This window comes from Liolophura sinensis, chromosome 11 (genome assembly GCF_032854445.1).
Source record: "Liolophura sinensis isolate JHLJ2023 chromosome 11, CUHK_Ljap_v2, whole genome shotgun sequence".
NCBI lineage: Eukaryota > Metazoa > Mollusca > Polyplacophora > Chitonida > Chitonidae > Liolophura > Liolophura sinensis.
In genome coordinates, this window is record NC_088305.1 from 24548882 (window position 1) to 24576741 (window position 27860).

The window sequence follows — 27860 nt, forward strand, 5'->3', positions numbered from 1 at the left end:
AACAGTTAGAAAAAAAACATATCTTATGTAAATTGACAAGAGGCTGTATTTCACCGGTTACATGTGACCATTTGCTAACTATCATACTGTCGTCGTTGCTTTGATTTTGCTCTGTGTTCTTTATAATCTTTTACAAATAACGCTTGAATTGTAAAATTGGTCGTGGGTTTCCTCCAGGCTCTGCCAGGTTTCCTACCACCATAATGCTGGCCGCCGTCGTATAAGTGAAATATTTTTAGGTCGTACTCAAGAATATTGAGTATGGCGTTGAAGCGCTAACTGAGACCGTTTTCTGATATATAAGAGATCTATGCCTGAGTATGGCGTTAAACAACAATCAAATAAATAAATAAATAAACATTTGCCAGGAATCAGAGAATTGTAAATAATCCTAGCATAAAATCTGCAGTTCTAATCTTTCTCTTTATATTCAGATCTCGTGAACTGTTAGATCTCATTTCTCAACAGGCTAAATTCTCTCATAACTACTTCATTCATCACTGAAAATGAACGAGAAATAGTTCTTGCCCCACTAAAAATCACATTTAAAAAAATCGATCACTGCCTTGAAAAAAGAAACTGGTCAACGCTATCCACTTTAACTTGTACGCATTCGCTCCTTCGATTTTCCAATACACTGCGGGGTTTGTAATTGAAACAGCTGGAACACTTATTAACGCCTACTATCGACGTATGTTAGTGACACTAAGAGGTAGAGGACACGCGTGTGGCCGTTTGCGCTAGTGCTGCATTCTGGCGAATAGGGTGTTAAAAGTTGTGTTGGAATCTTGTGCTAACGTCACCGAGCTAGTCTAGCAAAGTTAGTTTAAACTTGTTTATTGTTCCAAGAAACACAAGGGATTGGGCGATAAGTTCAGAAAACTTATTCAGACTCTCTCTAGCAAAGTTAGTTGAAGACCACTTGTCTCCATCAATCGTCAATACCTCACCCCCGGGTACTCCGTCTAACTCCGCCCATGAAACTGACCCCCTCGTATACATGAAAAAATCTTGAGTATGGCGCTAAACAACTATCAAGTAAATAAATAAATATACTGTAAAAAAAGCTTCCAAAGCTTCCAGTTGTGCATTTAATCTTGTATAGATACAGAGCGTTCACTATAACACTAATCAATATACTGATTGACGGAGCCCGCCTGGTTCTAAATCTGGTTATGTTTTTGAAAAAATCTTTCACTTTTCGTCCATTCACTAATCGTGTGTCATTGTAGGTTTAGGAATAATTGCTAGGGGCCATGTAATTTGCTGCTATCTGAGCATTTGTTAGAAAACTTAGAATAAAAAGAGAATCGATTTGATCGGTTGTACGCGTGACCATTCGCCAAAATTCGCCTCGGTGAGGCTCTGGTTTTACTATCTATGTTTTATATTTACTTAGATCACTTCACCCCACCAGCCAAACAAAGTCAAAAAAAAAAAAGAAAAAAAGATAGGTCGGATATGTATTATTACATTATTAATGTATTATTAATGTTCACTAAATTTATGCTCCAATATCTCCAAAAAAGCTAAAGATGGAGAAATCAAACTTGGTGGTAACGATATTGAACACGTGGCATCACGTGGTTTGGCGGCCATTTTAAATTTTATAGAAAACATTTTAATCTTCTGAAAAATAGATGATCAGATCTAGCTGGAATGTGTTATGGTGTTACTCGGTGAATAGGCTTATACCTGAATCGTAAAACGTTTGATTTCCGTATGTAAATTAGGATTCTGTAGCCGTTTGTAATAGGTCACAGGATTCATTTTCAGTTTTTGGCCATTTTGTCGCTAATTTTATAATTTATCGCAAATTTGACCTTATTTAATGTTTTTTATTGCCCCTGAATCCGAATGTGATAAATGTTTTACCGGCAGTTTCAAGATTTGACTGGAAGTGAAAAAACATGAAAATTACCGAAATATACAATAGTAAAGATTTTATCTGACTTTTAGCAGCAGGGCCACATAAAATAGAGATGTAACTGGTCAGAACATTGATCAGCACACAGTTCAAAGGCGGGAGAGTTCTCTTTTACATCGTTTTATTCGCCCTTTCGTCATCATTTTTTTATCAGTCAGTTTTGGATGGATCGACAACGGAAAGTTTTCTCTGCGCTGTGTGGATTTATTTAAGTGTCACGCCCGGTGTTTCTATCGTACCACAAACGGTGTCTTCTTGTAGGCGTTATTTAGTTTTTGCTTTGACCTTTCCTAATATACAAAATGACGATCTGTAATGTAAACTCCCTAGTTCTCATCTGCACTCTAAAAACTAATCCGTTAAGTTAACAGAGTCGTTATGTTTTCTGAGTGATGGCAGAGTAGATGATGTTACATCTACAAACTATAGACTAATATAGGAGATCGCCTAATGGTTAGAGCGTCTAATGGTTTGCATCGTGATCAAACCCTGGGCGGTTCATATCAAAGACTTTAAAAATGGTACTTGTTGCTGCCTGGCTTGGCGCACATCACTCAGAGGTTTTAACAAGGAAACATGAATGGTTGGCCCGGTGTCAGTAAAATGTAACCCTGTGGGGTGTCATGTCTGGTGTATCGGCATGACACTTCATTTGGGGGCAGTACTTTGGCGGCATGGACTCGCCCTACCACAAGAAAACACAGTATATGTACACACACCTAATGACCACTCGTCATAAAATGACTGAAAAATTGTTAAGTACAAAGTTAAACCCCAAGCAAAAATTACATCCATACATGTTCTGCTATACTAACAGAAAAATTGGGTGGCGTATTGAGGGTGTTCTGTTGTCTTTATACATGTAATATTGTGTGATGGTAAAACAACACAACATAATATATATACAAGCGTCACTTGCAAAGCGTAATATTATGTAATAATAAATGTAACAGATTAGTTTTAAGGGTGTACTGGTCAAGTATTCATTTATTTAATTAATTGTTTCACGCCGTACTCTAGAATGTTTCACTTACACGACGGCGGCCAGCATTATGACGGAAGGAAAAAGGGCAGAGCCCGAGGGAAACTCACGACAATCTGCTAGTTGCTGGAAGACATTCCCATGTTCGATCGGAAGGGAAGTCAACGTGAGATGGACTTGAACTCACAGCGATCACTTTGGTGATATGTTGCTGGGTGACTGTGCTGCGCTAGTACGCTACCCAAAAGTAAATTAAGATTACTGGGACACATCGCTGACCAAACACCATGGCTCACAAACGATCCTCCCCCAACCCCTCAAAAATCCCCCCCCCCCCCTCCAAATCTGTTTTCATATCCTCACCTGTAAACTCTCCCTCCCTATATCCCCAACTTTACCCCAGGCACACAAGTGCCAACAACCTTGCCATTATGCGTTCGACCGAGTACAAAGTCACACAGCATGTGCGTGCTTTGGCGAGCATGCCTTTTGTACGCCCCGTGGCCTCTATCCTATAATAGGCCTAGCCCATCCTTGATCGCTCAAGGGGGCTCAGATTATTTGCCAAGCTGATTAACAGTTTACCCCCACGGAACAGGTTTGAGGTTATCGCATGACAATACAGTGAGTTTATATAAAGGTAGTTAATATTGACAATTATATACTTAAGCTAGCCGGTTCTTAGCCGCTAACTTGTGTTTGTCTATGTATACCTACCTGTTCGTGCACCCTGCCTATCTTGGCTTGTGTCTCTGTTGACAGCCAGGCGATTTTCATAGTTACGGCACATAGGCTATAAGAACGGCATTACGAATGTTTCGTGCACGATGGTGGCCGATTAAATCAAAGGGAAACGTTCAGTACATTATATGTTAGGTGAGTTTAGAAAGTAAGTTTAGAATATAAATGGGAAATGTCAAAACGTGTTCGTCGTCGTAGAAGTTTTCTTCTGAACAGGTATAAAATATACCTTGTGGTGAAATTTGGTTAATAAGTTCTAGTTACGAATTGTAAAGGTATACCCATAGTTGACTCGCGTCGTCTTTGAAGACTTGCATCTTTGAGTCATTTTATTGTCATTGAAATTGTTTGCCTGTTAGTGGATAGTGTACAGATGTTGTAAATGACATTAAGAATTTGGTATAATTACATGCGAAATTAGATAGCAGATAACACCATGACTGATAATAACAGAGACTGTGCATAATGGTGTAGCCTAGTGGGTAGCTCCTAAGCGCCAAAGATCTGAGATCAAAAACGGGAAATGTAACACCAAAGGCTCTGAAAATGGTACTTGTTGCTGCCTCGCTTGGCGCTCAGCACTAAGAGGTTAGAGCATGGAAACTTGACTAGTTGGCTCGGTGTCAGTATAATGTGGGTGGGGTGTCATGTCTGGCATAACACTACTATGACGATAGCACTGTGGTGGCGGAGTTAGCTTTAATTGTCACAAGACACATCCATATTATGGTTTTACGAAGTCCTCCGTTTCAAGGTCCATGCGATAAATTACACATTCTTAACTCTGTATGTATAAGTATATTGAACGATGAACTCTAGTAAGTAGCTCGTGTGGTTTAAGTGCAACAATACTGATATGACGTCACTGGTCCTAACATGGTCATAAAAACATCTACACAAAATCGATCAGCGCATGTCATGTTTTACAATTTCAGAATAGCCCATGAAATTACTTTTCAAAATTACCGTTCAAAATTGGTATTAAAGCCTTTAAAATTCCCAATTCGAGTCGCAGTATAATTTTTTCAATCTTCAGACTCATGTTTAGACTATAAATAGTACAGGTTGGAGTTTTTTATTTACTGAAGGGCAATAATTGGAGCTATTCTTTATAAATAGTAAGCAGCGCAAGTTTTCCCAGGCAACTCCGTCTCCACTGTCAGCCAATCAGTTTCGATTCTGTATCTTTGTAAAAGCTTTTCTCCTTCGACTTGGATGGTGGTACATGGGAAGGTCTGGCAACAACCTGCGGATTGTCGTGGGTTTCTCGCGGATTCTACCCTTGTTTCTTCCACCATAATGCTGGTCGCCATGATATAAAGTGAAATATTCTTAAGTACGGCGTAAAACTCCAATCAAATAAATAAACACATAAATTTAAAATGGTCTCATTTGCCTTTCTTCTTAAATTTTGTTCACAACTCTGTCTTAAGAATTGATACTGTATATAATAATACCTATAGTGGAAGTATCCTTTGAAGTTACGTTTACTAGGTTAAAGATTTCTGTACTTAAACTCCTCTTCTTTATAAAATCTTCTCTCACATGTTAAATTTCCTTCTTTATCAACCTGAACGGTTGTTTAGAAGTGGTAGCGCTTTTAAAATAGCGTCTTGTTCTTCACAGTTTGTGTCATGGCGTCGGAAGACGATCCCATGGACATTTCCGAAGCAGACGAATCTCCACAGTTGTGGACCGATGCACAATTAGAGGAACAAAGACGAAGAGATGCTGAATGCGAAGAGAGGCGAAAGGCTTTGGAAGAACAAAGCGTTAAGGCCGAGGAAAGACGGTTAGTTTATTTCTAATACTGCCCTGACAATAGGATTCTGGCTATATCATTATTTTCATTGACTTTGGCATCTTTGGTGAACCGCGAGTTTAGTTCAGTTGCATGCAACACGTTTCTATCAATGAAATGCCAGAGCGAGGGTGCTCTAACATCCAATCAGAATATTCGTCTTAATTGCGCGCCACTACCACCACACATCATGGATTTCTAAAAACAACATTTAAGTGGAGATACATGCTGAAAGATTTCATTGGCTGGCCTATAATTAAGACTTATCGGGGCCTCCGTGGCCTATTGGTCAGGGACCACATTCACAAAACTTCTAAAAGTTTTACAAAGTTTTATGAAAGAGGTCCCAGGGTGCTAGTGCAACACAAGGACTAGTGAGCCTCTCACCAATGAGGTTGCCGTGAATCCAGCCTATGCTTGCTTCCTTTTATACGTCGGAAGGTCTGCAGCAACCTTCGGGTGACCGTTGACTTCGCCCAGGCTCTGCCCGGTTTCTTCCCACCATAATATGCTGGTTGTTGTCGTACCAGTGAAATATTCTTGAGAACGGCGTAAAACACACCAAATAAATAAATTTATTGATTTCGGTTTAACGCCATTTTTGCCGAATTTCATATTGTACCGACCTTGCTCAGTTTCATGTGAACGACTGTGCATGTGGACACAGACCCCTATTAATTTTCCATAAGCGACAATTTTAACGTCTAGCGCTGTAGCTCAGTCCCAAACAGTCCGTGGCCAATAATGCATTCCTGGCCCAACTTGTGAGAAAGAAGCCATAAAAATCTTGACAGGTTGACCCTCAAAATCTGGACCTTTCCATGCCGGCAGCTTCGGAGCGTGCCTTGCACGCCAAGGGGACGTCACTCGCAGCCTCATCACTACCTCACAACTTGTGTCCCCTCGCCCAGAATTTCAAACTTCCTCATACCTCCTCAAAGTTTAGACAATTTTCAGCATTTTAATACCAAGCATGCACCTGTACACCAAAAATGGCTACCTGGGAGCAAAAAAATACACAGAATTACTTACCGAAAAACGGAAGTTGTAATGGGGGTCTGTGTCCATGTAGCGAAGTTTATAAGGGAGATAACTACGTTATAATTGTTATTTACTGCAGACGAAAGGTTGCAAGGAAATTGAAGGGCCTGGGCTTGCGCTGGAAACAAGTTGAGCAAAGGCGACTGACGAGGGAAGAGTCAATGCGATCTCTGCATCAAGAAGCGGCCATTTTGATCGGAAATACGGAAGCAACGTGAAGCACCCGCCCAATAAAGACATACAGATCTTTTCTAACGGCTGAGGTTGTGTAGACTTCGAATTTTCAAGATTCAATCTTTCCGTTTTCGAACAGATGTCCGGTGGACATATCATTTTCTTTGCACACGTCAGACCTTCTGATTGCTAATGTGGATATGGTGTTAATTGTCTGACAACCCAAGTCATCCATCATTAAGAAAGCTGTGTTACGTTTTTGTCTCGTGTAATGAATTGTTTTTCATGAATATTAATGTTACTTAATTTTCGTAGGAAAGATTCATCTTCTCAATAAGCATCGAATCCCCTTACCTACGTTTTGGTATCGTGGAGACAATAACCCGTGGATAGAGCGGCACATGGCTGTCTTAAAAAAGTTTCCGTAAAGATCACTAAGGCCCTAGGATCAGTGCCAGCGAGTAATTTAAATTGTCTGTCCAAGGCTGGGTACCTCAACGATACGCCCTCCCAACCCCGTTTGATCCTGGTGATAAATTGTTGTCTTAGGCTACAATCAACATTGTCATTGTTACACTATCGTTTAATCCTGGTTATAGATTGTTGATTTACAATTAGCTTTGTCAAAGATTCTCCGCTATCGTTTAATCCTGGTAATAGATTGTTGTCTTAGGCTACAATCAACATTGTCATTGTTACTCTATCGTTTAATCCTGGTTATAGATTGTTGATTTACAGTCAGCACTGTCAAGGATTCCCTATCATATAATCTTGCTAATAAGTTGATTTACCATCAACATTGTCAAGGATTGTCTATTACTTAATCCTGGTGATAAAGTGTTGATTTACGAACAGTTTTGTCATGGATACTGTATCATTTTGTCCTGGTACTAATTTAGTTTACGATAAACTTTGTAAAGGATATTCTGTCGTTTAATCCTCCTGGGTCGAGTCACACCTAAGACCTTAAAAGAGGAAGTAACTTCCTCGCTTGGCGTTCAGCACGAAGGGGATAGTGCAGCGACTGGTTGACCCGTATCAGTATAATGGTTCGGGTAAGCCGCCTCAGTGAAGCAGCACTAGATAAAAGAGCTGTCGAAATCCGTCCTGCAACAAGGCGGCACATTACATACACTCTAAAGATTCCTTCGTCGTCATAAACCCCAAACACTCACTCACTCACTCACTCACTCGTTTAATCCTGTTTGATTTACGATTAACTTTGTCAACAATTCTCTATCATTAAATCCGGGTAAAGAGTTGATTTTTTAACAAATCTGGCAAGGATATTCCATCGAATGTGTGGAAGACTGTTGTAGGCAAATTTCAAAGGTAAATTCAATATCACTTTTCACCTCACTGAAACTAATGCAGTCCATACATTTGTGCTTAGAGGGAGACAGAATCGTCACTGATTGGTCGATATAGAGACAGGCAAATAGTCAGGACTTGTACTGGACGCATTCACACTAATTCTTGACTAAGGTTTTAGGATGCCAAATTGTATCTACACTGTTTGATGAGAAATAAAAAATTTTTGATTCCACATTCATTTAACCCTGCTATAGTGACATTTTAGTCATTTTCTTGAAATCCGTGGATCTGACCAATTTGACCAGTTCATTTAAATTTGCAATCATTGGACTAACAAACCAAAGACGCAGTGACACGTAGCACACACAGCCGCAGTACACCATTTGTATACCATCAAACTGAGGGTCACTGTATGATATGACTTAAATACTGAAAACGTAGCATTATTCATGCAGAGATCCAAGTGAGGACGACAGCCCAGTCACCGTAAAATAACACTGGGTCAGCCAGTAGTTCACCGATTCCGGTCGGTTTCTATGGTGACACCATTTAGCGACACCTGCTCAGGTACGGCGAAACCTGTCTGTACCTTGGTCGGTTTCTATGGTGACATCTGTTCATAACCTGGTGCGTTTGTGTGGCGACACTTGTCTGTATCCTGAACTCTTTAATCACACCTGTCTGTACACTGTTCCTTTTGCGTGGTGACAATTGGTACCCTGGTAGAGGGCAACTGTAGCGACACCTGCACCAGTACGTTCCTGTGGCAACACTTGTCTGTACCTGTCCGACTGTGGCGACATTTGTTTGTGCCCTGACATACCTGTACCCTGACCTATCGGTACCCTGGGTCGTGTCTGTAGCGACATCTGTCTGTATCTTAATCCGCTTCTCCGGCGACACCTGTTTGTCCCCTGACATGCCTGTACCCTGGCCTATCGGTAGGGCCTACTCTGGTTCGTGTGTGTAACGACATCTGTCTGTACCCCGGCCCGTTTACGTGGTGACACCTGCCTGTACCCTGATATGCCTGTACTCCGGTCCGTTTACGTGGTGTCACGTGCCTGTACCCCGATACGCCTGTATCCCGGTCCGTTTCTGTGGCGACGCCTACCTGTACCCTTGTCCGTTTCTGTGGCGACACCTACCTGTACCCTGGTCCGATTCTGAGGCCATACCTACCTTTAACCTGGTCTGTTTCTGTCGCGACACCTGCCTGTAACCTGGTCCGTTTCTGTCGCGACACGTCTGTGTCCCGGCCTATTTCTGCGGCGACACCTGTCTGTATCCCGGTTTATTCCTGCGGCGAAATCTGTCTGTATCCCGGCCTGTTACTGTGGCGACATTTCTCTGTATCTCGGTCTGTTTCTGCGGCGACATCTGTCTGTATCCCGGTCTATTTCTGTGGCGACATCTGTCTGTACCAGAACGAGAAGTCTAGGTATTTTATCTTTTGTGTTACAATATAGAAAAGAGAGCCAAGAACAAAAATGGCTGTGCGACTAGAGTCCCGGTGATAGGTACACGCGCAAAGGGCAAATTCAGATCGTAGGTTTGTCTTTTCGCCTATTTGACTGTTTCTTTCCTTATTTTTACACTTGTTTAATAGAGCAGGACCGAAAACTTCCTTACATGTAATATGTGTTACTGGACGCAATATCATTAACTCGACCTCATTTCTATAATGATACACGCTAGATGTACGCAGCATTTGTCAAACTTTTACGCAGAAGAATTCCCGTTATTTGCCGTGTAGACCGTTCTTGTAGCAGAAACATTTTGTTTCTAGCTTCACTTGTGAGTATTTGCAGTGTGAGACGACTTTTCTTAAAAACTTAACGTTATTTGAGCAGAAACACGTCTGAATTTTTGTTAGAAAACGGCGGAATAATGCTCACAAAGCAGTGTGCTTACTGATGGAACATTGAATGATCACCAGTATAAGCACATCTGAGTTTTGTTCTTATTGCAAATGCTGGGACAATGGAATGAAACTAGAAACGCAGGTGTAATGCTCACAAAGCAGTGTGCTTACTGATGTAACATTGAATGATGATAAACACATCTGAGTTTTGTTTTTGCTGGAAGATATGGTGGAACAATGGAATCAAACTAGAAATGCAGAGGTAATGCTCACAAACTAGTGTGTTTACTGATGTAACACTGAATGATTATGCATGAATAATGATCACAAAACAGTTTGTTACAGATGTAACATTGACAATATTGAATGTTGACAACTGAGTGAGGTGAATTGACAACATTGACTGTTGACAGCTGTATGGTGCGTTGTACATTCGGGAACACTGTGTGGGATATTATAGATATGGAAACATTGTTTGGTACTTCAACACATGGATTCTGTGGGTTACATTGTACACATGGGTACACTGTGTGGTACATTGTACACATGGGTACACCGTGTGGTACAATGTGCACATGGGAACACCGTGTGGTAAGTTGTACACATGGGAACACCGTGTGGTAAGTTGTACACATGGGAACACTGTGTGGTAAGTTGTACACATGAGAACACTGTGTGGTAAGTTGTACACATGGGAACACTGTGTGGTAAGTTGTACACATGGGAACACTGTGTGGTAAGTTGTACACATGGGAACACGGTGGTAAATTGTACACATGGGAACACTGTGTGGTACATTGTACACGTTGGAACACAGCGTGGTACATTGTACGCATGGGAAAAATGTGTGGTGCATTGTGCACATAGGAACGCTGCGTGCTACATTGTACACATGGAAACACTGTGTGATAAACTGTACACATGGGAACACTGTGTGGTAAGTTGTACACATGGGAAGGCTGTGTGGTACATTGCACACGTTGGAACACAGCGTGGTACATAGTACGCATGGGAACAATGTGTGATAAATTGTACACATGGGAACACTGTGTGGTAAGTTGTACACATGGGAAGGCTGTGTGGTACATTATACACGTTGGAACACATCGTGGTACATTGTACGCATGGGAACAATGTGTGGTGCATTGTACACATGGGAACGCTGTGTGGTACATTGTACACATGGGAATATTGTGTGGTACAATTTACACATGGGAATATTGTGTGGTACATTGTACACATGGGAACACTATGTGGTACATTGTACACATGGGAACACTGTGTGGTACATTGTACACATGGGAATATTGTGTGGCCGGTTGTACATTTGGGAACATTGTGTAAAACATTGTACACATGGGAAGGCTGTGTAGTACATTGTATGCATGGGAACATTGTGGGATACAATGTACCACACAGTCTTTCCATGCGAACGACACAAGGCGCTGCCATTCTCCATGTGTTAGAGTTTGAATCCAGCTTGCGTCATCCAGCTGTTATGCAACGTACGTTTCAAATATCGTGGTGAAGCCTTCTGTCGGGCTCCTGGAAGTTAAACAGTCTTAAGTACTTGGATTGGATAAGCTGATTAAAGAAATAAAAAACAGACATTTCAGTTTATAATCTGTTGTCAGTTCCCCGCGAGGAGACCAGTGCTAGAGGAGGAGAATGAAATACCGCATCTGATGCCAGTGACGGATTTACTAAAAAAAACAACGTGAGCCATCGGCAGACAACAGACAAGGCGCCTAGTCGAAGGAAGAAAGGTATTCATCATTCATTAGTTGATTCATTCTTAACGCTATACACAGGAATGTTTCAGTTTTGCGGTCATTTCTAGATTTGTGGGAGCTTTTATTGCCCAGTGGTCAGTGTGCCAATGACCCAGGTACCATTTGCCAATGTGATCCCTGTGAGTCAAGCTCATGCTTGCTTTCTTTCTGGTCGTACGTGGGAAGGTCTTCCAGCAACCTGCAGATGGTCGTGGGTTTGTCTCGGGATCTGTCTGGTTTCCTCTCATCATAATGCTGGCCGCTCTCGTGTAAGTGAAATATTCTTGTGTACGGCGTAACACAACAATCAAATAAATAAATAAATCCTTACGTATGAGGTAACTTATACAGACAATATTGATGGAAAACAAGTGGTCTTCAGCGAATGTTACACTGGGGCAAACGACCGCACGAGCGTATCATCACTTAGAACGGACGAATTTGTAAATTCTCTGCCGAAGGCTGGGTTTGAACCCGCATCTTGTGTGTCCAGTTGAGAGGCAAGCACCTTTACTCTTCGGCCACGCCCCTCCACCCTGTACAGGATGTCCCAGAAGTCGCGCACCATCCAGGTTGAGGTTGAATGCTTAAGCTACAGAGTGGTGTGTTGCCTCATCTCTTCCAAACATAAAAGAAACAGAGAAAAAATTTAAAATCAGTATTAAATCTGAAACACAGAAAAAAAATGAAAATCAGGATGGTGCACGACTTCTAGGACACCCTGTATATAGTGTGTATTATGTGGCGTGATATTGAAACCCAAATAAACGGCCACCCTCGCACATAAACTACGTCACTCTTACTGTCGGCAAATAAACACCATTTGTCCGGGCAAACCATATAACTCAGAAATGCACACGCATTAATTTGCCGCATGAAGAAAATATATATGTAAATAGTGCCCGGCGCGATCTTTATCTTAATTGGTGTTTAACTCCACACCCAAGTCAGTAAAATTCAAACACGACGACGGTCACGTCTGTGAGTAGAGGAGGCGGAATTGCGACAATAGAAAACCACTTCACTTTGACAGTTTCCTGACAAACCGTCTTACCCAAATCCTCATGCTCAAATTCACATCATATTAAATTTATCCGTTTTGTTATATTTTTCAATAATTCGTATATTCATGCATGCGTATTCTTAGCTAATTAAACAACCAAAAGCGTTTTTGTTGCAAGAGGGATTGTTTGACGGAATCTCTTGAATCTTTGAATTAAGTCCTTCCTTCTACAATTTGTTCAATTTTCCGTTGGCAACATTGATGATGTTGGGCGTCGCTGACGTCACAAGTGTTTTTTTAACACATGCAGTCTTTTCTTCACACCGCATTCAGCCAATCAGTTGACAAGCTTTCCCTGTGGTGCTTGTAGCTATGGTTACATATACACAGTGTATACTGCATTACGATGGACAGGATGTCAAAGATTCTCTACATTGTAGCAACTGTCATTTCCTTGTTGCACGTCTACATTGTAGCTATCATCATTTTCTTTACATGACCGATATGTCTTCATTGTAGCTATCCTCTTTTTTGTATCATTTGCTTGAGGATTTATATCGCTTTCAGCAGTGTTTTTTGGTTATATCGCTGATGATCCCCAGGGCCGATATACATTTTTCTATATAATGCTGCTACCCAGGAGCCTCCTCCCAATGCGGTAGGTGTGAGTTCAAGTCCAGCTTATGCTTGTGTTCTTTCAGGCTGTAAGTGGGAAGGTTTTCTATCAATCTGTGGATGGCCCTGGGTTTCCCCCGGGCTCTGCTCTGTTTCCTCCCACTATATTGCTGGCCGCCGACGTATAAGTGAAATATTCTTGAGTACGCCGTAAAACACCAATCAAATAAATAAATTCCACGTAGGTACAAAGCTAAACAGAATTTCCTAAAACCGTACTCTTAAGCCCTAGTGTCATGAAATCACATAGCTTCATTTGTACACGGAAAAAATTTATTTCAAAGATTTCGTCTTTTTTATACAAGAACTTGACCGCTTGGGTGGTCTAAAGGTTAGAACGTCATCCTCGGGGGTCATATCAAAGACTTTAAAAATTGTACTTGTTGATGCCTCACCTGGCGCTCGGCATTGAGAGGTTGCGGCAAAGAAACAGAACTGGTTGGCCCGGTGTCAGTATAATGTGACTGGGTGAGGTGTCATGTCTGGTGTCTTCAGCAGCATGGACTCCCCGTGTAACAAGTATTTATGTATACACACCCAGTGACTACTCGCCGTCATATAACTGAGATATTGTTAAGTATGACGTTAAACCCCAAGTATATATACATATACCAAAACCTGAATACAATTTCAAAATGGAGTGTACGAAACACGGCGTACAATTACGTGTACCTGTATGCCCATCACATATTAGAACAGCACGTGTCACTCACCGTCAAACCATACTAGGTTCCGCCAATGATACATTTTTTTTTATACTTAACAAAATTGAGGTCACACAAGGTCACGAATCCCTAGTTTTGATGAATGTTCAACTTCATTCTGACGAAGTTGAACATTAGGAACTAGAAAAAGTATTCTTATCACGTTTTTTATACAATGTGGACATCCAACACATCGATGTGTAGACATTACGTGTGATTGTCGAAAAGGCAAATTTGGTAGTGAGTATGAGTGATTATATACCGATACTAACACACGATAGTTAAAATTTATCCTTGACTGCGATAGCTTGGGCGTTATGCCCAGTGTTGTTTATGACTGTCATCTGTTTGTACCCGTTTTCCCATTGCTTGTTTAGTAATTTAAAAATAAAACAAAGTATAAACGGTTTATTTCTGTTTATACAAGGCCAGGTAAGAAATGGGGAAAACCGGCCTCGAAATGTTGAGCTCGTATATTTGCCTAACTCGCCCAGACAAGGAAGTGGAAGGATTGTCTAAATAACATACAAGTTACTTCACACCACAGCTTAACGGCCATACACAGGTGCAAACCTTTAAAGATCTGTTTACTTTCACAATTTATGTATAGAGCCAGCTAGGATTCCAGCGTGTGACTTAGAGTCACAAAGATCGTATTGATGGGAGGCTCAAGAGTCATTTTTCATGATACAGGTTATACTGGCTTCCTCTCCAAGCATACGTGGGAAGGTCTGTTTGCAACCTGCGGATGGTGACCTGAGCACCGCTGACAGCTCATTGTCACAAAGGCCTCACGAAACGAAAGAGGGGGAAAATGTCCATATTCCGGAATAAGCCTAGACTGGTAGCCCCAGGCTAGCTACTGTGGTCAGGGGCCTTAACCACTCAACCACGGGATCTTATGCTACATGGAGGGGGGAGTAGTGGGGGGAGGGGCGCCGTGGCCGAGGTCATAAGCGTGCCAGCCCGGCGCAATGACCCAGAATCCTCTCAACAATGCGGTCGGTGTGAGCTCAAGTCCAGGTCTCGCTGCCTTCCTCTCCGGTGGTGCGTGGGGAGATCTGTCAGCAACCTGCGAATGGTCCTGGGTTCACTCTGGTTGTATTCGGTTTCCTCACACCATAAAGCTGACCGCCGTCGTATAAGTGAAATATTCTTCAGTACGACGTAAAACACCAATCAAATCAATAAATAAACAAATATTTACCGAACTCCTCTCGCTATGACACCGACAGTATGTTAATAATTTTGATGTGTGATCTAAATCTGAATCATGAATCATGGTGTCACACAATTTGGTTTTTCATTCTAAAAAATAGTGTTACATAAGTTAAGGTTTACGAGTGGCGATACGTCATTGGATATGTGTGATCAGGTAAATGATTGGATAGGTTTGATCAGGTAAATAATTGGATATGTGTGATCAGGTAAATAATTGAATATGTGTGATCAGGTAAATGATTGGATATGTGTGATCAGGTAAATGATTGGATATATGTGATCAGGTATGTGATTGGATATGTGTGATCAGGTAAATGATTGGATATGTGTGATCAGGTAAATGATTGAAAATGTGTGATCAGGTAAATAACTGGATATGTGTGATCAGGTAAATGATTGGATATGTGTGATCAGGTAATATGATTGGATATGTGTGATCAGGTAAATAATTGGATATGTGTGATCAGGTAAATCATTCGATACGTGTGATCAGGTAAATGATTGGATATGTGTGATGAGGTAAATGATTGGATATGTGTGATCAGGTGTGTGATTGGATATGTGTGATCAGGTGTCTGATTGGATATGTGTGATCAGGTAAATGATTGGATATGTGTGATGAGGTAAATGATTGGATATGTGTGATCAGGTGCGTGATTGGATATGTGTGATCAGGTAAATGATTGGATATGTGTGATCAGGTAAATGATTGGGTAGTTGTGATCAGGTAAATGATTGGATAGTTGTGATCAGGTAAATCACTGGATATGTGTGATCAGGTAAATGATTGAATATGTGTTATCGGGTAAATTGATTGGATATGCGCGATAATGTAAATGATTGGATATGTGTGATCAGGTAAATGATTGGATATGCGCGATCAGGTAAATAATTGGATATGTGTGATAATGTAAATGCTTGGATATGTGTGATCAGGTAAATGATTGGATATGCGCGATCAGGTAAATGATTGGATATGTGCGATCAGGTAAATGATTGGATATGTGTGATTAGGTATGTGATTGAATAGGTGTGATCAGGTAAATCACTGGATATGTATGATCAGATAAATCACTTGTTATGTGTGATCAGGTAAATGATTGGATATGTGTGATCAGGTAAATGATTGGATATGTGTGATCAGGTAAAATTACTGGATATGTGTGATCAGGTAAATGAATGGTTATGTGCGATCAGGTAAATCAATGTGCCACCTGATACATGACTGGTTGTGTGTGACCAGATACATGACTGGTTGTGTGTGACCAGATACATGACTGGTTGTGAGTCACCAGATACATCACTGGTTATGTGACCAGATACAGCACTTGTTGTGTGTGACCAGATACATGACTAGTTATTTGTAATCAGATGCATGACTAGTTATTTGTAATCAGATACATCACTGGTTATGTGTAACGAGATACATCACTGGTTGTGTCTGAACTGATACATCACTGGTTACGTGTAATCAGATACATCACTGGTTATGTGTAACGAGATACATCACTGGTTGTGTCTGAACTGATACATCACTGGTTACGTGTGAACTGATACATCACTGGTTACGTGTGAACTGATACATCACTAGTTACGTTTGGGTTCCTCCTAGATAACATCTACATGCATATGTGTTCATGGGACGGTCGGAGTGTTTATTAAGGATCCAATCAAATCTCCCTACGGAAACCACTATTTGACTTACTACTGGGGCCATGGCGATGAGCCAGAAATTGATGTCAGAAAACACAAGAACTGTGCCTTAGCATTCGTTGCTAACGCTAATTTTACCTAACATGATTGCAACGCCTGAAACAGTTTTACTGCTAGATATGGATTAAATAGTAACGCGTGAGGACACCAGTGGTAAGGCTAAGCCTGACCGAGCCTACATGAGTGCTCAGACTCCAAAGGTCATGATTGTCTGTGGTGGTGACAGTGATGTAAAGCGAGCATAGAGAGCGACACATGCGCTGTAAGGAATATGCACTGTCTATGAAATATTCGGTTCAGACGCACCTAGCTACGTATTAGATATCTGTTTAAAATACTGGAGTCATCGTAAAACATACACTGACAATTTAGCATACACATGGAGCTCTTTGAGAGGAGGTGGGGTGATTGGTGGAGGCCCCCTCTAGTCGGAATTTCCACCCAGGGTAAGACGTGTGTTACCGGTAGCGATTTGTAAACTTGGTGTAAGAAGCAGGGTCACCGAGGAGCACTTTTATCTTTACAACAGCCCATGTGAATAAATAAATAAATAAATAAATAAATAAATAACTATACTGGTCTAAGCTAATAAATACAACATTTCCTCCTTCACAAAAGGTTTTGTGGAATGCGGATTTTCGTAAGTGCAAATGGCAAGAAGAATAAATAAAGTCAGTTCCATTTTAAATACAAACAAAATAGGAGGACAAACTTGTCTAACCTTGTTTTTAGGGGCCTATATGGGGTTTCTGTATGGGGTGAACATCTCCTTTGAAACGCCTCGCACGATTTCTTGACACGAAGCAGCATAAAGAGGGGCGTTAGAGGTCAATAAACTCACTCATAACTCCCGGTAGCTCAGAGAAAAGGCCTGTAATTCTGTTGGTTACCTTGCCTAGCCACTCAGGGTAGAGATATTGACACTGTGGGGATTTCCCTAAAATCATATATTTCTTTTTCGTGACGTTTAATGCAGTACATTTTTTGCGCAGTGTGGCTTGTAAAAGAAAACTGTGTGGCTTGATAAGCCCTTTAATGATTGATTTATCATTACGGGAATAACTTGCTAATTATAATACATTATATATTTATTTGTTTACTTCACTTGTTGAATGTCTTAGTCAAATAAATGTCACATATACAACGACGTTCACGTTATTTTTGTTCACATACTATTGGCTTCTCGTCACATATCTGACTGTCATGAAAGCCCCGACAGTTTTCTGTGTAAAAGTTTTCTGCGAACTCAGCAGCCATCGCAATTGTCCAGCGTATAACAACAGCAGTTTTAGTTCATATTTAATATACTGTTACGCAATTATTTTTGGCCAAAATTGAAGACTTGGCTTAAAATTAAACCCGGTATTAAGTCTTAAAACAATCCGCCCGAGGTTTAATAGTTTAAGATATTTCCAGGTTTTTTACTTGTCCCAGACATTTTCAAACGTTTTTAACAAACCCACATATTTTATTTGTCCCGTGTGTTTTTAATTCTCTCAGATTTCTTAATAGCCCCATGTGTTTTTACGAGTCGGTTTTTTTTAAAAAATAATCATAAATGTTTCCACATGTTTTAATGGTCTAAGACCTTATCAATTCCCTCACGATTCCAGAATTATTAACAGCATCAGCAAAGTTCACACCTTGAAGCTTTGAAATGTTTTTTCTTACAACAGAAATTAATAAAGGAAGTAAGTTTAGGATTCCTCAACTGTTTCCTACTGCAAACAAGGCAATGAATATTGGAAAAGCTCTTTTCACCTATGAGTAAAATATCCAGGAAGTAATGTTATCAACATTATGGTAAACATACGGAAAAAAGTAATGCGACGCCAGAGTACCTAAATAACCCGTCAATATGGCCCAAAATGACCACCGTACAATTCCAACGTTTTAATGCCTTTAACACTCCCCTAAACTGCTAAATAGATACTTGAAAGTATGTTTATGTCAGTTGTCTATGTTATATTAAACTTACCCAAGAGGTAAACGATAAAAATCAAATGTTTAGATTCTAGATTTTACCAAAACTGCTCACTTGTTTGTTTGCTTGCTTGTTGATGTTATTATAATCTTTTTTACATTTGTGTTTTTGTGTGTGTTTTTTTTACTCATTTATTTTCTGTTTGGATGATCACTTTGTCATATAAACAAAACACAATCACGTACAGTTTCTCTCCGGCCGCACGTGGAAAGGTCTGCAGCAACCTGCGGATGGTCGTGGGTTTCCCCCCGGGCTCTGCTCGGTTTCCTCCCACTATAATGCTGGCCACTGTCGTATACGTGAGCCGGAACATCTCCGCCGTAACTTCAAATTCACCCAATCCATGTGTCTCCTGTGAGCGTGCTATATTCACAGTTCAGAACAACAGACAACAGAGCATGCATATAGCAGAATTAAGCTGCCAGTAGGAAGTTACCTGCTCACACAATACTGCCTATTCTTTGCAATTCAGGTCAAGCAGGTTTCTTTAACAATAGATGTTATGAATACCAGCTTGTCTGTATTCAGAGCGCTATGACGAATTGTTTTCTGGGTCGTTCATATTAACTATTTCAAGGCCCACAGAATTTCCATCGTCTATTGTCAGATATATGCCGGACCAGGATACAATGTAAACCTGGGCTAACCTGCGGATGGTCGTGGGCCAATCGCCCCCCCCCCCCCTCCCCCACTCGGTTTCCACCCACCATAATGCTGGCCGACGTCGTATTAGTGAAATATTCTTGAGTACGGCGTAAAACACCAATTAAATAAATAAATTTTATCCGCGAAATCCTGTCACCACTGTCAGACAATCAGGGTCGATTCTGTATGCCCTGCAGTCAGAGGCGTACTATATGGAAGCAACATGAGGACACCATGTGTGTGGCGCAACCCGCGACTCGAAGACACGCGTGTGGACTAGATGTACTCATTGGGCTTCCATATATTATATTATGTAGCTAAGGCATAGGTAGCGTGTTTTTGAAATGGGGTCACCCCTTTGTGGTAGATCTTCTGTAATACTAACACCAAATCTCTTCCTTCTCTTCAGTGCGCTTAATGTCAATGCGTCTCTATAGTGCGAGCTGGTACGCACGAAAGCAGTATTAACCACAGCCAGAGCCCGGTACACTCTTTTCAGAAAAGACTCGTTTTCATTTTGGTGAACAAATAACAGTTTTGAAGGCCAAAGTGTATGAATGGTATAATTACTGTCAAAAGGAACAGGGACAGCTCCGTTCCATAAGGACTGGTCTCTGACTCGGTGTCTACACATGCGTCTTAGTTTCTCGGTTAGTATATAGGCCCTACACATTCGTTGGAGCTTCACTGTAAGGCCTGATCTCTCAGCAATGGATGTAAAAGACTTGACGTTGCCGAGCAGCACTTGACGTTTTACGCTCCTGGACTACCACGGATTTGATATTTGAGAATATGTTAAGTCTACATGTAAAATGTACATTCGGCCCCAAAAAACCGTCTTAAGTAAACTCTTCGGCTGACTTGAAGTATTCTTACATGGACTACAAGTTAATGTGTTCTTTCGCTTGGATGTAATGTGATTATATACAACTGGACACTAACTTCTCCGTTGATCGAGTGCGTTTTTGGGCGTGACCTATACGAGTTTAGCCCGGGCGTATCAGTGATTACATACAACTGGACACTAACTTCTCTGCTGATCGAGTGCGATTTTGGGTGTGAACTATACGAGTTTAGCCCGGGTGTATCGTGTGAACTTCAACAGGATATGCTCGTATCCACTGAGAGACAAGTGAAGTGACATCATCTGTGAACTGTACGGCTTAACGACACAGCAACTGTGGCTTAATCATCGTATACTCTTGATCATGTGATCTTTTTGCGGATTCGACACGTTATTGTCTATGGACTATTATTTTACCTTTTATCTGGACTGGTCGTCTCTGATGATCGTATTCATCCATCGTTGTCTAATGATGGAGCAATTCCAGATTTTGAGCATTGGACTGGTGATATGTCTTGTCCTGTTAACTACGGGTTCGTGTGATTTTAGCCTGGGTCATGATTTTATATGACATTTGTCGCGAGTAACAATCGAGTTTTGAAACAAAAGCATAACATTTGAAGTCAACGCACATTCGATGCTGAGCAGGCTATGAATTCCGGATTTAAGGTTACGTATTTTTCCTATTTCATCCTTTCCGTGTGATTCACGACATGGTGTTTGTTAAATCGGCTTTCGTTAAAAAGCTTTGAAGTTCGCTGAATTGGTTTAAAATTCCGATCATCGCGTCATGGAAACGTTATGGATAATTATCTGGGCCATCACCAGCCTGCCCACAGCACTACCGGCCCAACCGAACGTTTCCAACACGACACTTCCTGTCTTGCGCAACGTGAGCCTCCCCACCGGATGGAATACAATGTGTCATACTTCCGTCGCCTTCGTAGATTGGCATATAACCACCCTCAGTGAAAACGAAGTAAGTAACATGATGCAGGTATCGTGTACACTTCAGGCCAACTCGTCCTTAAATTTAATTGATTTTCGCAACTGGACCGCGAGGATGCCCTCCAGTCAGAAATTCGCCGTGCAGGTCAGCTGCTCTAATAAAGCCGTGTTTCGCGCGCCCTGGCCCATGAAAGCTAAGAATTTAGTGTTCTTAAGAATAAAGGATTGCATCATAGAAGACTATTTCGTGGAATACTTCGATCCCCAGGTCAGCCAAATTAAAGATGAAATACGTGTTTTGGAAATAAAACATTCAGTCATTCCTATTCATTTCTTAAAACTACAGGAATTAGTGAAAAACTATACCGAAATTGTTTCAGATTCATACTGCGGACCAGTAACAGTAGAGAAGGCGGCATTCAATGGGATTGTGTTTGAACCGAGATTTCCTTCATCATTCGGTGCTCCATCGGATTTGTCCGATGTTCCACCGGGTTGTTCCGATCCTAAAGACTTCGTGTCTGACACTTTAGGAGGCAAAAGAACATTAAGTCCAGACGAATTTCTGAAGATGATTGAAATAGGCGAAGCACTCGACAGGCTCATCAAACTTTTCCTGGGTACTGATATTGGATTCTCTTGTACGTACGAGAACCTTATCTTGTTTGACGAGAGCAACTCGGCATCCCTTTCCTCCATGGATGTAATCAAGAAAAATTCCAGGTTTAAGGAGCTGCTGACCTACAATCTCTCCTCGGTTGGCTTTACACGAGTTCCTACTGAGCTCATCAACTGGAGATCGTACACCCATTTCCCCAAGCTGAAGTACCTCGATCTCTCGCACAACTGTATCTCCGACTTCGACTTCGCTGACTTCGATGTTACTGACAATGTCTCCGCGCCTGAAACAGGCGTCATCGACCTCCGTTACAACAACATCACACAACTGAACAAGAAAACATTGGACTCGCTCTTCAATCTAAAGAGCGCCACAGTCCTCGTGCAGGACAACCCTTTGGACTGCAGCTGCGAAAGCGTTTCTCATCTAATACGTCTCCTGAAAAATAGGTCAAGTCTAGGGAGATACGAATATTTACGTCGCCTCCAATGTGCTACTCCTCGCCAGATTAGTGACAGTCGTACCCAAGTGGGACAACTGACAGAAAGCAGGGTGTGTCCAACAACACCTCAAACGGACTTAATCATACTTTGCAGCGCTCTTGGAGCCACAGTGTTGCTGTTGATAGTGGCGTCTGTCCTTCTCATTCACTACAGGAAAGAACTAATTATCATCACGTTCACGCGCCTGCGCATAAAGCTGTCGTGCCGAAAGTCGCCACCGCTGCCAATGAAAACGTATGATGTCTTCATATCGTCATGTGACGATGATCGAGAATGGGTAAAAAAGAACGTCATCGACGCCTTGAATAATTTCAAGGGGAAGTCTTTTAATATGTGTCTCCGGGAGAACTGGGAGTATGGCGTCCCCATCGCAGATATGATTGCAAAGAGCATAGACACGAGTGTTCACACGCTCGCGGTGATTTCCAGCCAGTCTCTTAGAGATGAATGGCGTCACTTCGAGTTTTCCCTAGCTCTTCATCAGAGTCTTCAAGAAAAACGACGCCACCTTATTGTCCTGTTTAAAGAGGACGTGTCCAAAACGGACCTCTTGTCTGACATGAGAAAATACGTGGCCACAACTCCATGTCTCCATTTTAACAAACGACTTTACAGAGACAGATTGATATATGCTTTATGCCACGATGAAAAAACCAACCCAACATTGTCTGCTCGGTCGTCAGATACCAGTTTGGAAAGCGACAGCACATTTGTATCGCTGTGAGGAGGATACTGCTTCCCCTCTCATAAAGTCGTTTCTTACCAATGACAACAGTAATATTCGACTGTAGGCTGAACTGCGGATAAAATAAAAAAACATAGAAAAATGCAATAAGCGTAGCCTTAAGTCCCAATGGATTCATACACGTCCGTGAAAGGAATTCAAATAAGATTGCTCAAGCAGGCCAAAAACTAAATATTTGTTCACGGTGAATTTTAGAGCATCTGGTGAATGTTCCCGGTGTCGATGTAAGCCTAGCTGTTTGTAATGGTTTTAATCGTCTTCTTCTTTTGGACATTTTCCTTTACGCATATCAAAACAAAAAGACCATTGAAACAATTTCCTGGAAGTTACTATATATATATATATATATATATATATATATATATATATATATATATATATATATATATATATATATAATAAATGAGACATACGTGTACGTGTATATGTAGCCTAACATGGTAACTAAACATGTCACAGAGCTTCCCTATGTACAGCCATATTTGAGAAATGATACTGTTAACAGTTATTGTTTCGTCATCATGTAATTAGATCTGTATATATGTATGCAGCCTTTTCTTCGTTTGTTGCTTTAAATCGGGGGTTTTGTTCTGTAGGCTAGCGTTGGGCATACCTGACACGTTGGGCGTTGGGCATACCTGACACCATTCTTCTGACAGCACATGTGTCGCTGTCTGCGCTCGCTTTACATCCTCGCCACCACCACCACAAAAGCTATTTGGAGCCTACACGACACCACTAGGCTTGTTTCGACTTATGCTTAAAAGTTATCACGCAGACCTAAAATTATCATGCATCAATAAATTTGTTTCATGTGTTGTGCATACCTATACTTTAGATGAAAAGAATTCATGTATATCAAGTATTATTTAATATAAAATCCTCGCACATCACTGTTAGGCAGAAAATGATGTGACCCAGTGACAGCGTTTTTCAAGAATTTGTGTGCAAAATTTACTAGTGTTGGAAGTGATGTAAAAGAAAGTAGATGGGAGTGGCGCACGCGCTGTGAGCAGTATGAACTGTTACTCAGGTATCCTCTGCCCACAAATCTCCTATATATAATTTTAGCCCCCAAGTAACATTCCATTTGTATAATGTATGAGACTTACATTAAGATTTAAGCCAGTCATATGTGCTAATTATTTGTGTTTTGATAACACGTGTATAAGGTTTGTATGAAAGGGATAGAGAAGCGACGCTGATTGGCTGACAGTGGAGATAGGATTTTCTGACTTACAATAGGATTTAAACCTGGCTTAAGTGTTCATTTATCATGGGTTTTGAGCAACCGACCTTACAGATATTCATCAGAACGATATATATACAGATTCCACGAGCGTGAAATGTACGTTGTTCATCGTGAATCAAAAGTATAACGTTTTCACGATGATAGATCTACACTGAAATGTATTCTGCTATTGCAGCAGATTATTCTGTTATGTATAACACATATTCTATTAGTTCAAAGAAAAGATTCTATTAGACCAACACAATATTCTGTTGAATATGACAAAATATTGTGTTATAATTACAGAATGCATTCTGGCACTCACTCATATAACAGACTTTTTGTTAAAATTAACAGATTAAATTTTGGAGCGTTGTTCACCATTATTAAACCATGTAGTGTATGTAGTTCACAGTGAATCCACCGTTTGTTTAGAATTTGTAGATCATCATGAACCAATCATGTCAAAATGCGATCATCATGACTAAACTTGTTTATCGGGAACCAACTTCGCTGTGTATTTAGTTCATCATGAGTTTACTGTTGTGTATCTATTTCATTATTAATAAACTCATGTCACGCATGTAGTTCGTCGTGAATAAACTGTATGTATGAAGGCTTTGGGTTTTACGTCGTATTCGTACTTAACAAGTTTACAGTCATATGACGAAGAGGAGTCATTAGTTGTGTGCATATATACTGTGTTTTCTTGTGGCAGGGCAAGTCCATGCTGCCAGTGTACTGCCGCCATTGGCCTATCATGCCGACATGACACCCTACCCAGTCACATTACTCTGACATCGTGCCAACCAGTGATGTTTCCTTGTTCCAACCTCTCAGTGTTGAGAATCAAGCGATGCAGCAACTAGTAACATTTTTAAAGTCTTTGGTAACACTGGACCAGGGTTTGAATAGCGTTTATTTTATACGAGTCTGTGACGTTTGAGACTTTACTTAAACCCGAGCATGGTATCATGTTGAAAACGTTAAAAAATACATATCCCACAAAAAAAAAAAAAAAAAAAAATTACGCCTATGTTGATCTTCTGATGCACTGACGCAATATCAACATCACACCTTAGCTATGTTCTACATACTCATAAATGCATATGTAGTCATACGCTCATATATCGGTATACGTCAATGCGATTGTTTCATATGCAGTTGTTTACTGCTACGCTGTATATTTTTAAATCATATTTGTGGATAATTCCTACTCAATTCGAATTAATTTTTTTTGCTATAATGCGCTATAACAAGCTCTAAGGAATTTCACACCCGCATTTAAATTCTCATTTGTATTTTAAATGTCTTATGGTGGGTAAATTTAATATCAAAATAATTCCATAAACCATGTCATTTATGTGTATATAGATCATCTTGAATAAACTGTTTTGTATGAATATCACTGTGATCAATGTCAGGTCATGCGCATTGATCATCGTGTATGAACTGTTGTGTAAGTAGATCATCATGAATAAACGGTCATGTGTAGATCATCGTGAACAAAAGGCCATATGTGTAGATCATCGTGAATAAACGATCATGTGTGTAGACAATCGTCAATGAACTGTTGTGTATATAGGTCATCATGAATAAACGGTCATATGTGCGGAACATCATGAATAACGGTCATGTGTGTAGATCATCGTGAACAAACGGTCATGTGTCGAAATCATCATGAACAGTCTTGTGTGTCGACAATCGTCAATGAACTGTTGTGTATATAGATCGTCATGAATAAACGGTCATATGTGCGGAACATCATGAATAACGGTCATGTGTGTACATCATCGTGAACAAACGGCCATGTGTCTAAATAATCATGAGCAGTGTTGTGTGTAGATAATCGTGAACAAACGGTCATGTGTGTAAATCGTGAACACTCATGTGTGCAGATCATCGTAAATAAACAGCCATGTGTGTAGATCATCATGAACATTCGTGTGTGGATCATCGTGAACAAACGGTCGTGTGTTTAGATCATTATGAACAGTCTTTTGTGTAGATAATCGTGAACAAACGGTCATGTGTGCAGATCATCGTGAACAAACGGTCATGTATGCAGATCATCGTGAACAAACAGTCATGTGTGTAGATCATCGTGGATAAACGGCCATGTGTGTACATCATCGTGAATAAATGGCCATGTGTGTAGATCATCGTGGACAAACGGCCATGTGTGTATATCATCGTGAATAAATGGCCATGTGTGTAGATCATCGTGAATAAATGGCCATGTGTGCAGATCATCGTGAACAAACGGCCATGTGTGCAGATCATCGTGAATAAACCGTCATGTGTAGATCATCGTGAACAAACGTCCATGTCTGCAGATCATCGCGAACAAACAGTCATGTGTTTAGATCATCGTGAACAAACGGTTACATGTGTAGATCATCGTGAATAAACTTGTGTATGGCACTCTGTTGTGTCAAGTCATGAAAAACAATCATTTTGCAATCATATTTAATATCTGTCAACAGTTTTTCTATTTCATGCATACATTCCGTAAATTCTTGAGAATTTTTGGAAATGACGAGGACATTTACCGGGAGCTCAGGGCCAGCTTAGCGCCCCTATTTGGACTATTTTTCCCCTACAAAGTTGCGTTGACAGCCATCACTATTGACGTGCCGATGGAAGGCTATTAATTTCCACACGGATTGCTGTAGCCTAAAGAAAACTAGCTCAAAAACCATTTTTACACCCCAAGAAGAAAGCTCCGAGATTTATTGTACATTTTTAAAATGCCTTTTACGTGTTATGTATCCTTGAACACTTGTACTAAACAATTATTCAGTAATGTGACGACGAAGGAGTCCTTACGGAGCATGTGCCTGTAATGCATCTCCTTGTTGTTGGGTGGATTTCCACCGCTCTTTTATCAAGTGCTGCTTTACTGAGGCGACATGCTGAAGGCATGTAAGCCGCCCCACCCGAGCCATTATAACAATACGGGTCAACCAGTCGTTACACTATCCCCTTAATGCTGAACGCCAGTCGAGTTATTCATGTTCTATGCTCTGTGTTAGCCTGTAGCGATTTCTGCAGCCACATCCAGAATCTCGGGTATATTCGATTGCAATATCTTGGTCGGAACTACATTGTACAGGTACATGTTTGTCAAATTTCGATCTGGTTTTAGGGGGTGGGAGTTTAAGGGGCGGGGGTGCGGCGGTGGTGATAATTTTTACGTTGGGGCGGTAGGGTAATAAGTCCGCAGTTTGCGGAGAGGGGCTGTCAAGGTTTCAGGGCTAGCCCAGGAAAAGGGAATTATCCGAACTACCAACTTATACGAGTATCGAAATCTATACCCTGGCGTTGACCGAACGGTTTAAGTGTCCGTCTTATCAACAGGAGACCTGGGGTGCAATTCCCTCAAGGGCCACATATTCAAGGCTCTTCA

At 40.9% G+C, this 27860-nt stretch overlaps 2 protein-coding genes across 3 annotated transcripts; both read left to right on the top strand.

Moving 5' to 3' along the window:
* Positions 1-3651: 3651 nt before the first annotated feature.
* LOC135478332 (uncharacterized) lies at positions 3652-7069 on the top strand. Its single transcript, XM_064758612.1, has 3 exons — positions 3652-3785; positions 5277-5442; positions 6572-7069. Exons 1-3 carry the CDS (start codon positions 3779-3781, stop codon positions 6708-6710), a joined length of 312 nt encoding a protein of 103 aa, XP_064614682.1. The 5' UTR covers positions 3652-3778; the 3' UTR covers positions 6711-7069.
* Positions 7070-19992: 12923 nt separating this feature from the next.
* Positions 19993-23556, top strand: LOC135477511 (toll-like receptor 4). Of its 2 annotated transcripts, XM_064757638.1 has the most exons (2): positions 19995-21384; positions 21734-23556. In XM_064757638.1, the coding sequence occupies exon 2, from the start codon at positions 21925-21927 to the stop codon at positions 23197-23199; it is 1275 nt and encodes a 424-aa protein (XP_064613708.1). In that variant the 5' UTR covers positions 19995-21384; positions 21734-21924; the 3' UTR covers positions 23200-23556. The 2 variants fall into 2 exon arrangements, with proteins under 2 accessions (XP_064613707.1, XP_064613708.1); XM_064757637.1 differs by having other exon boundaries at positions 19993-23556.
* The last annotated feature ends 4304 nt before the right edge of the window (positions 23557-27860 follow it).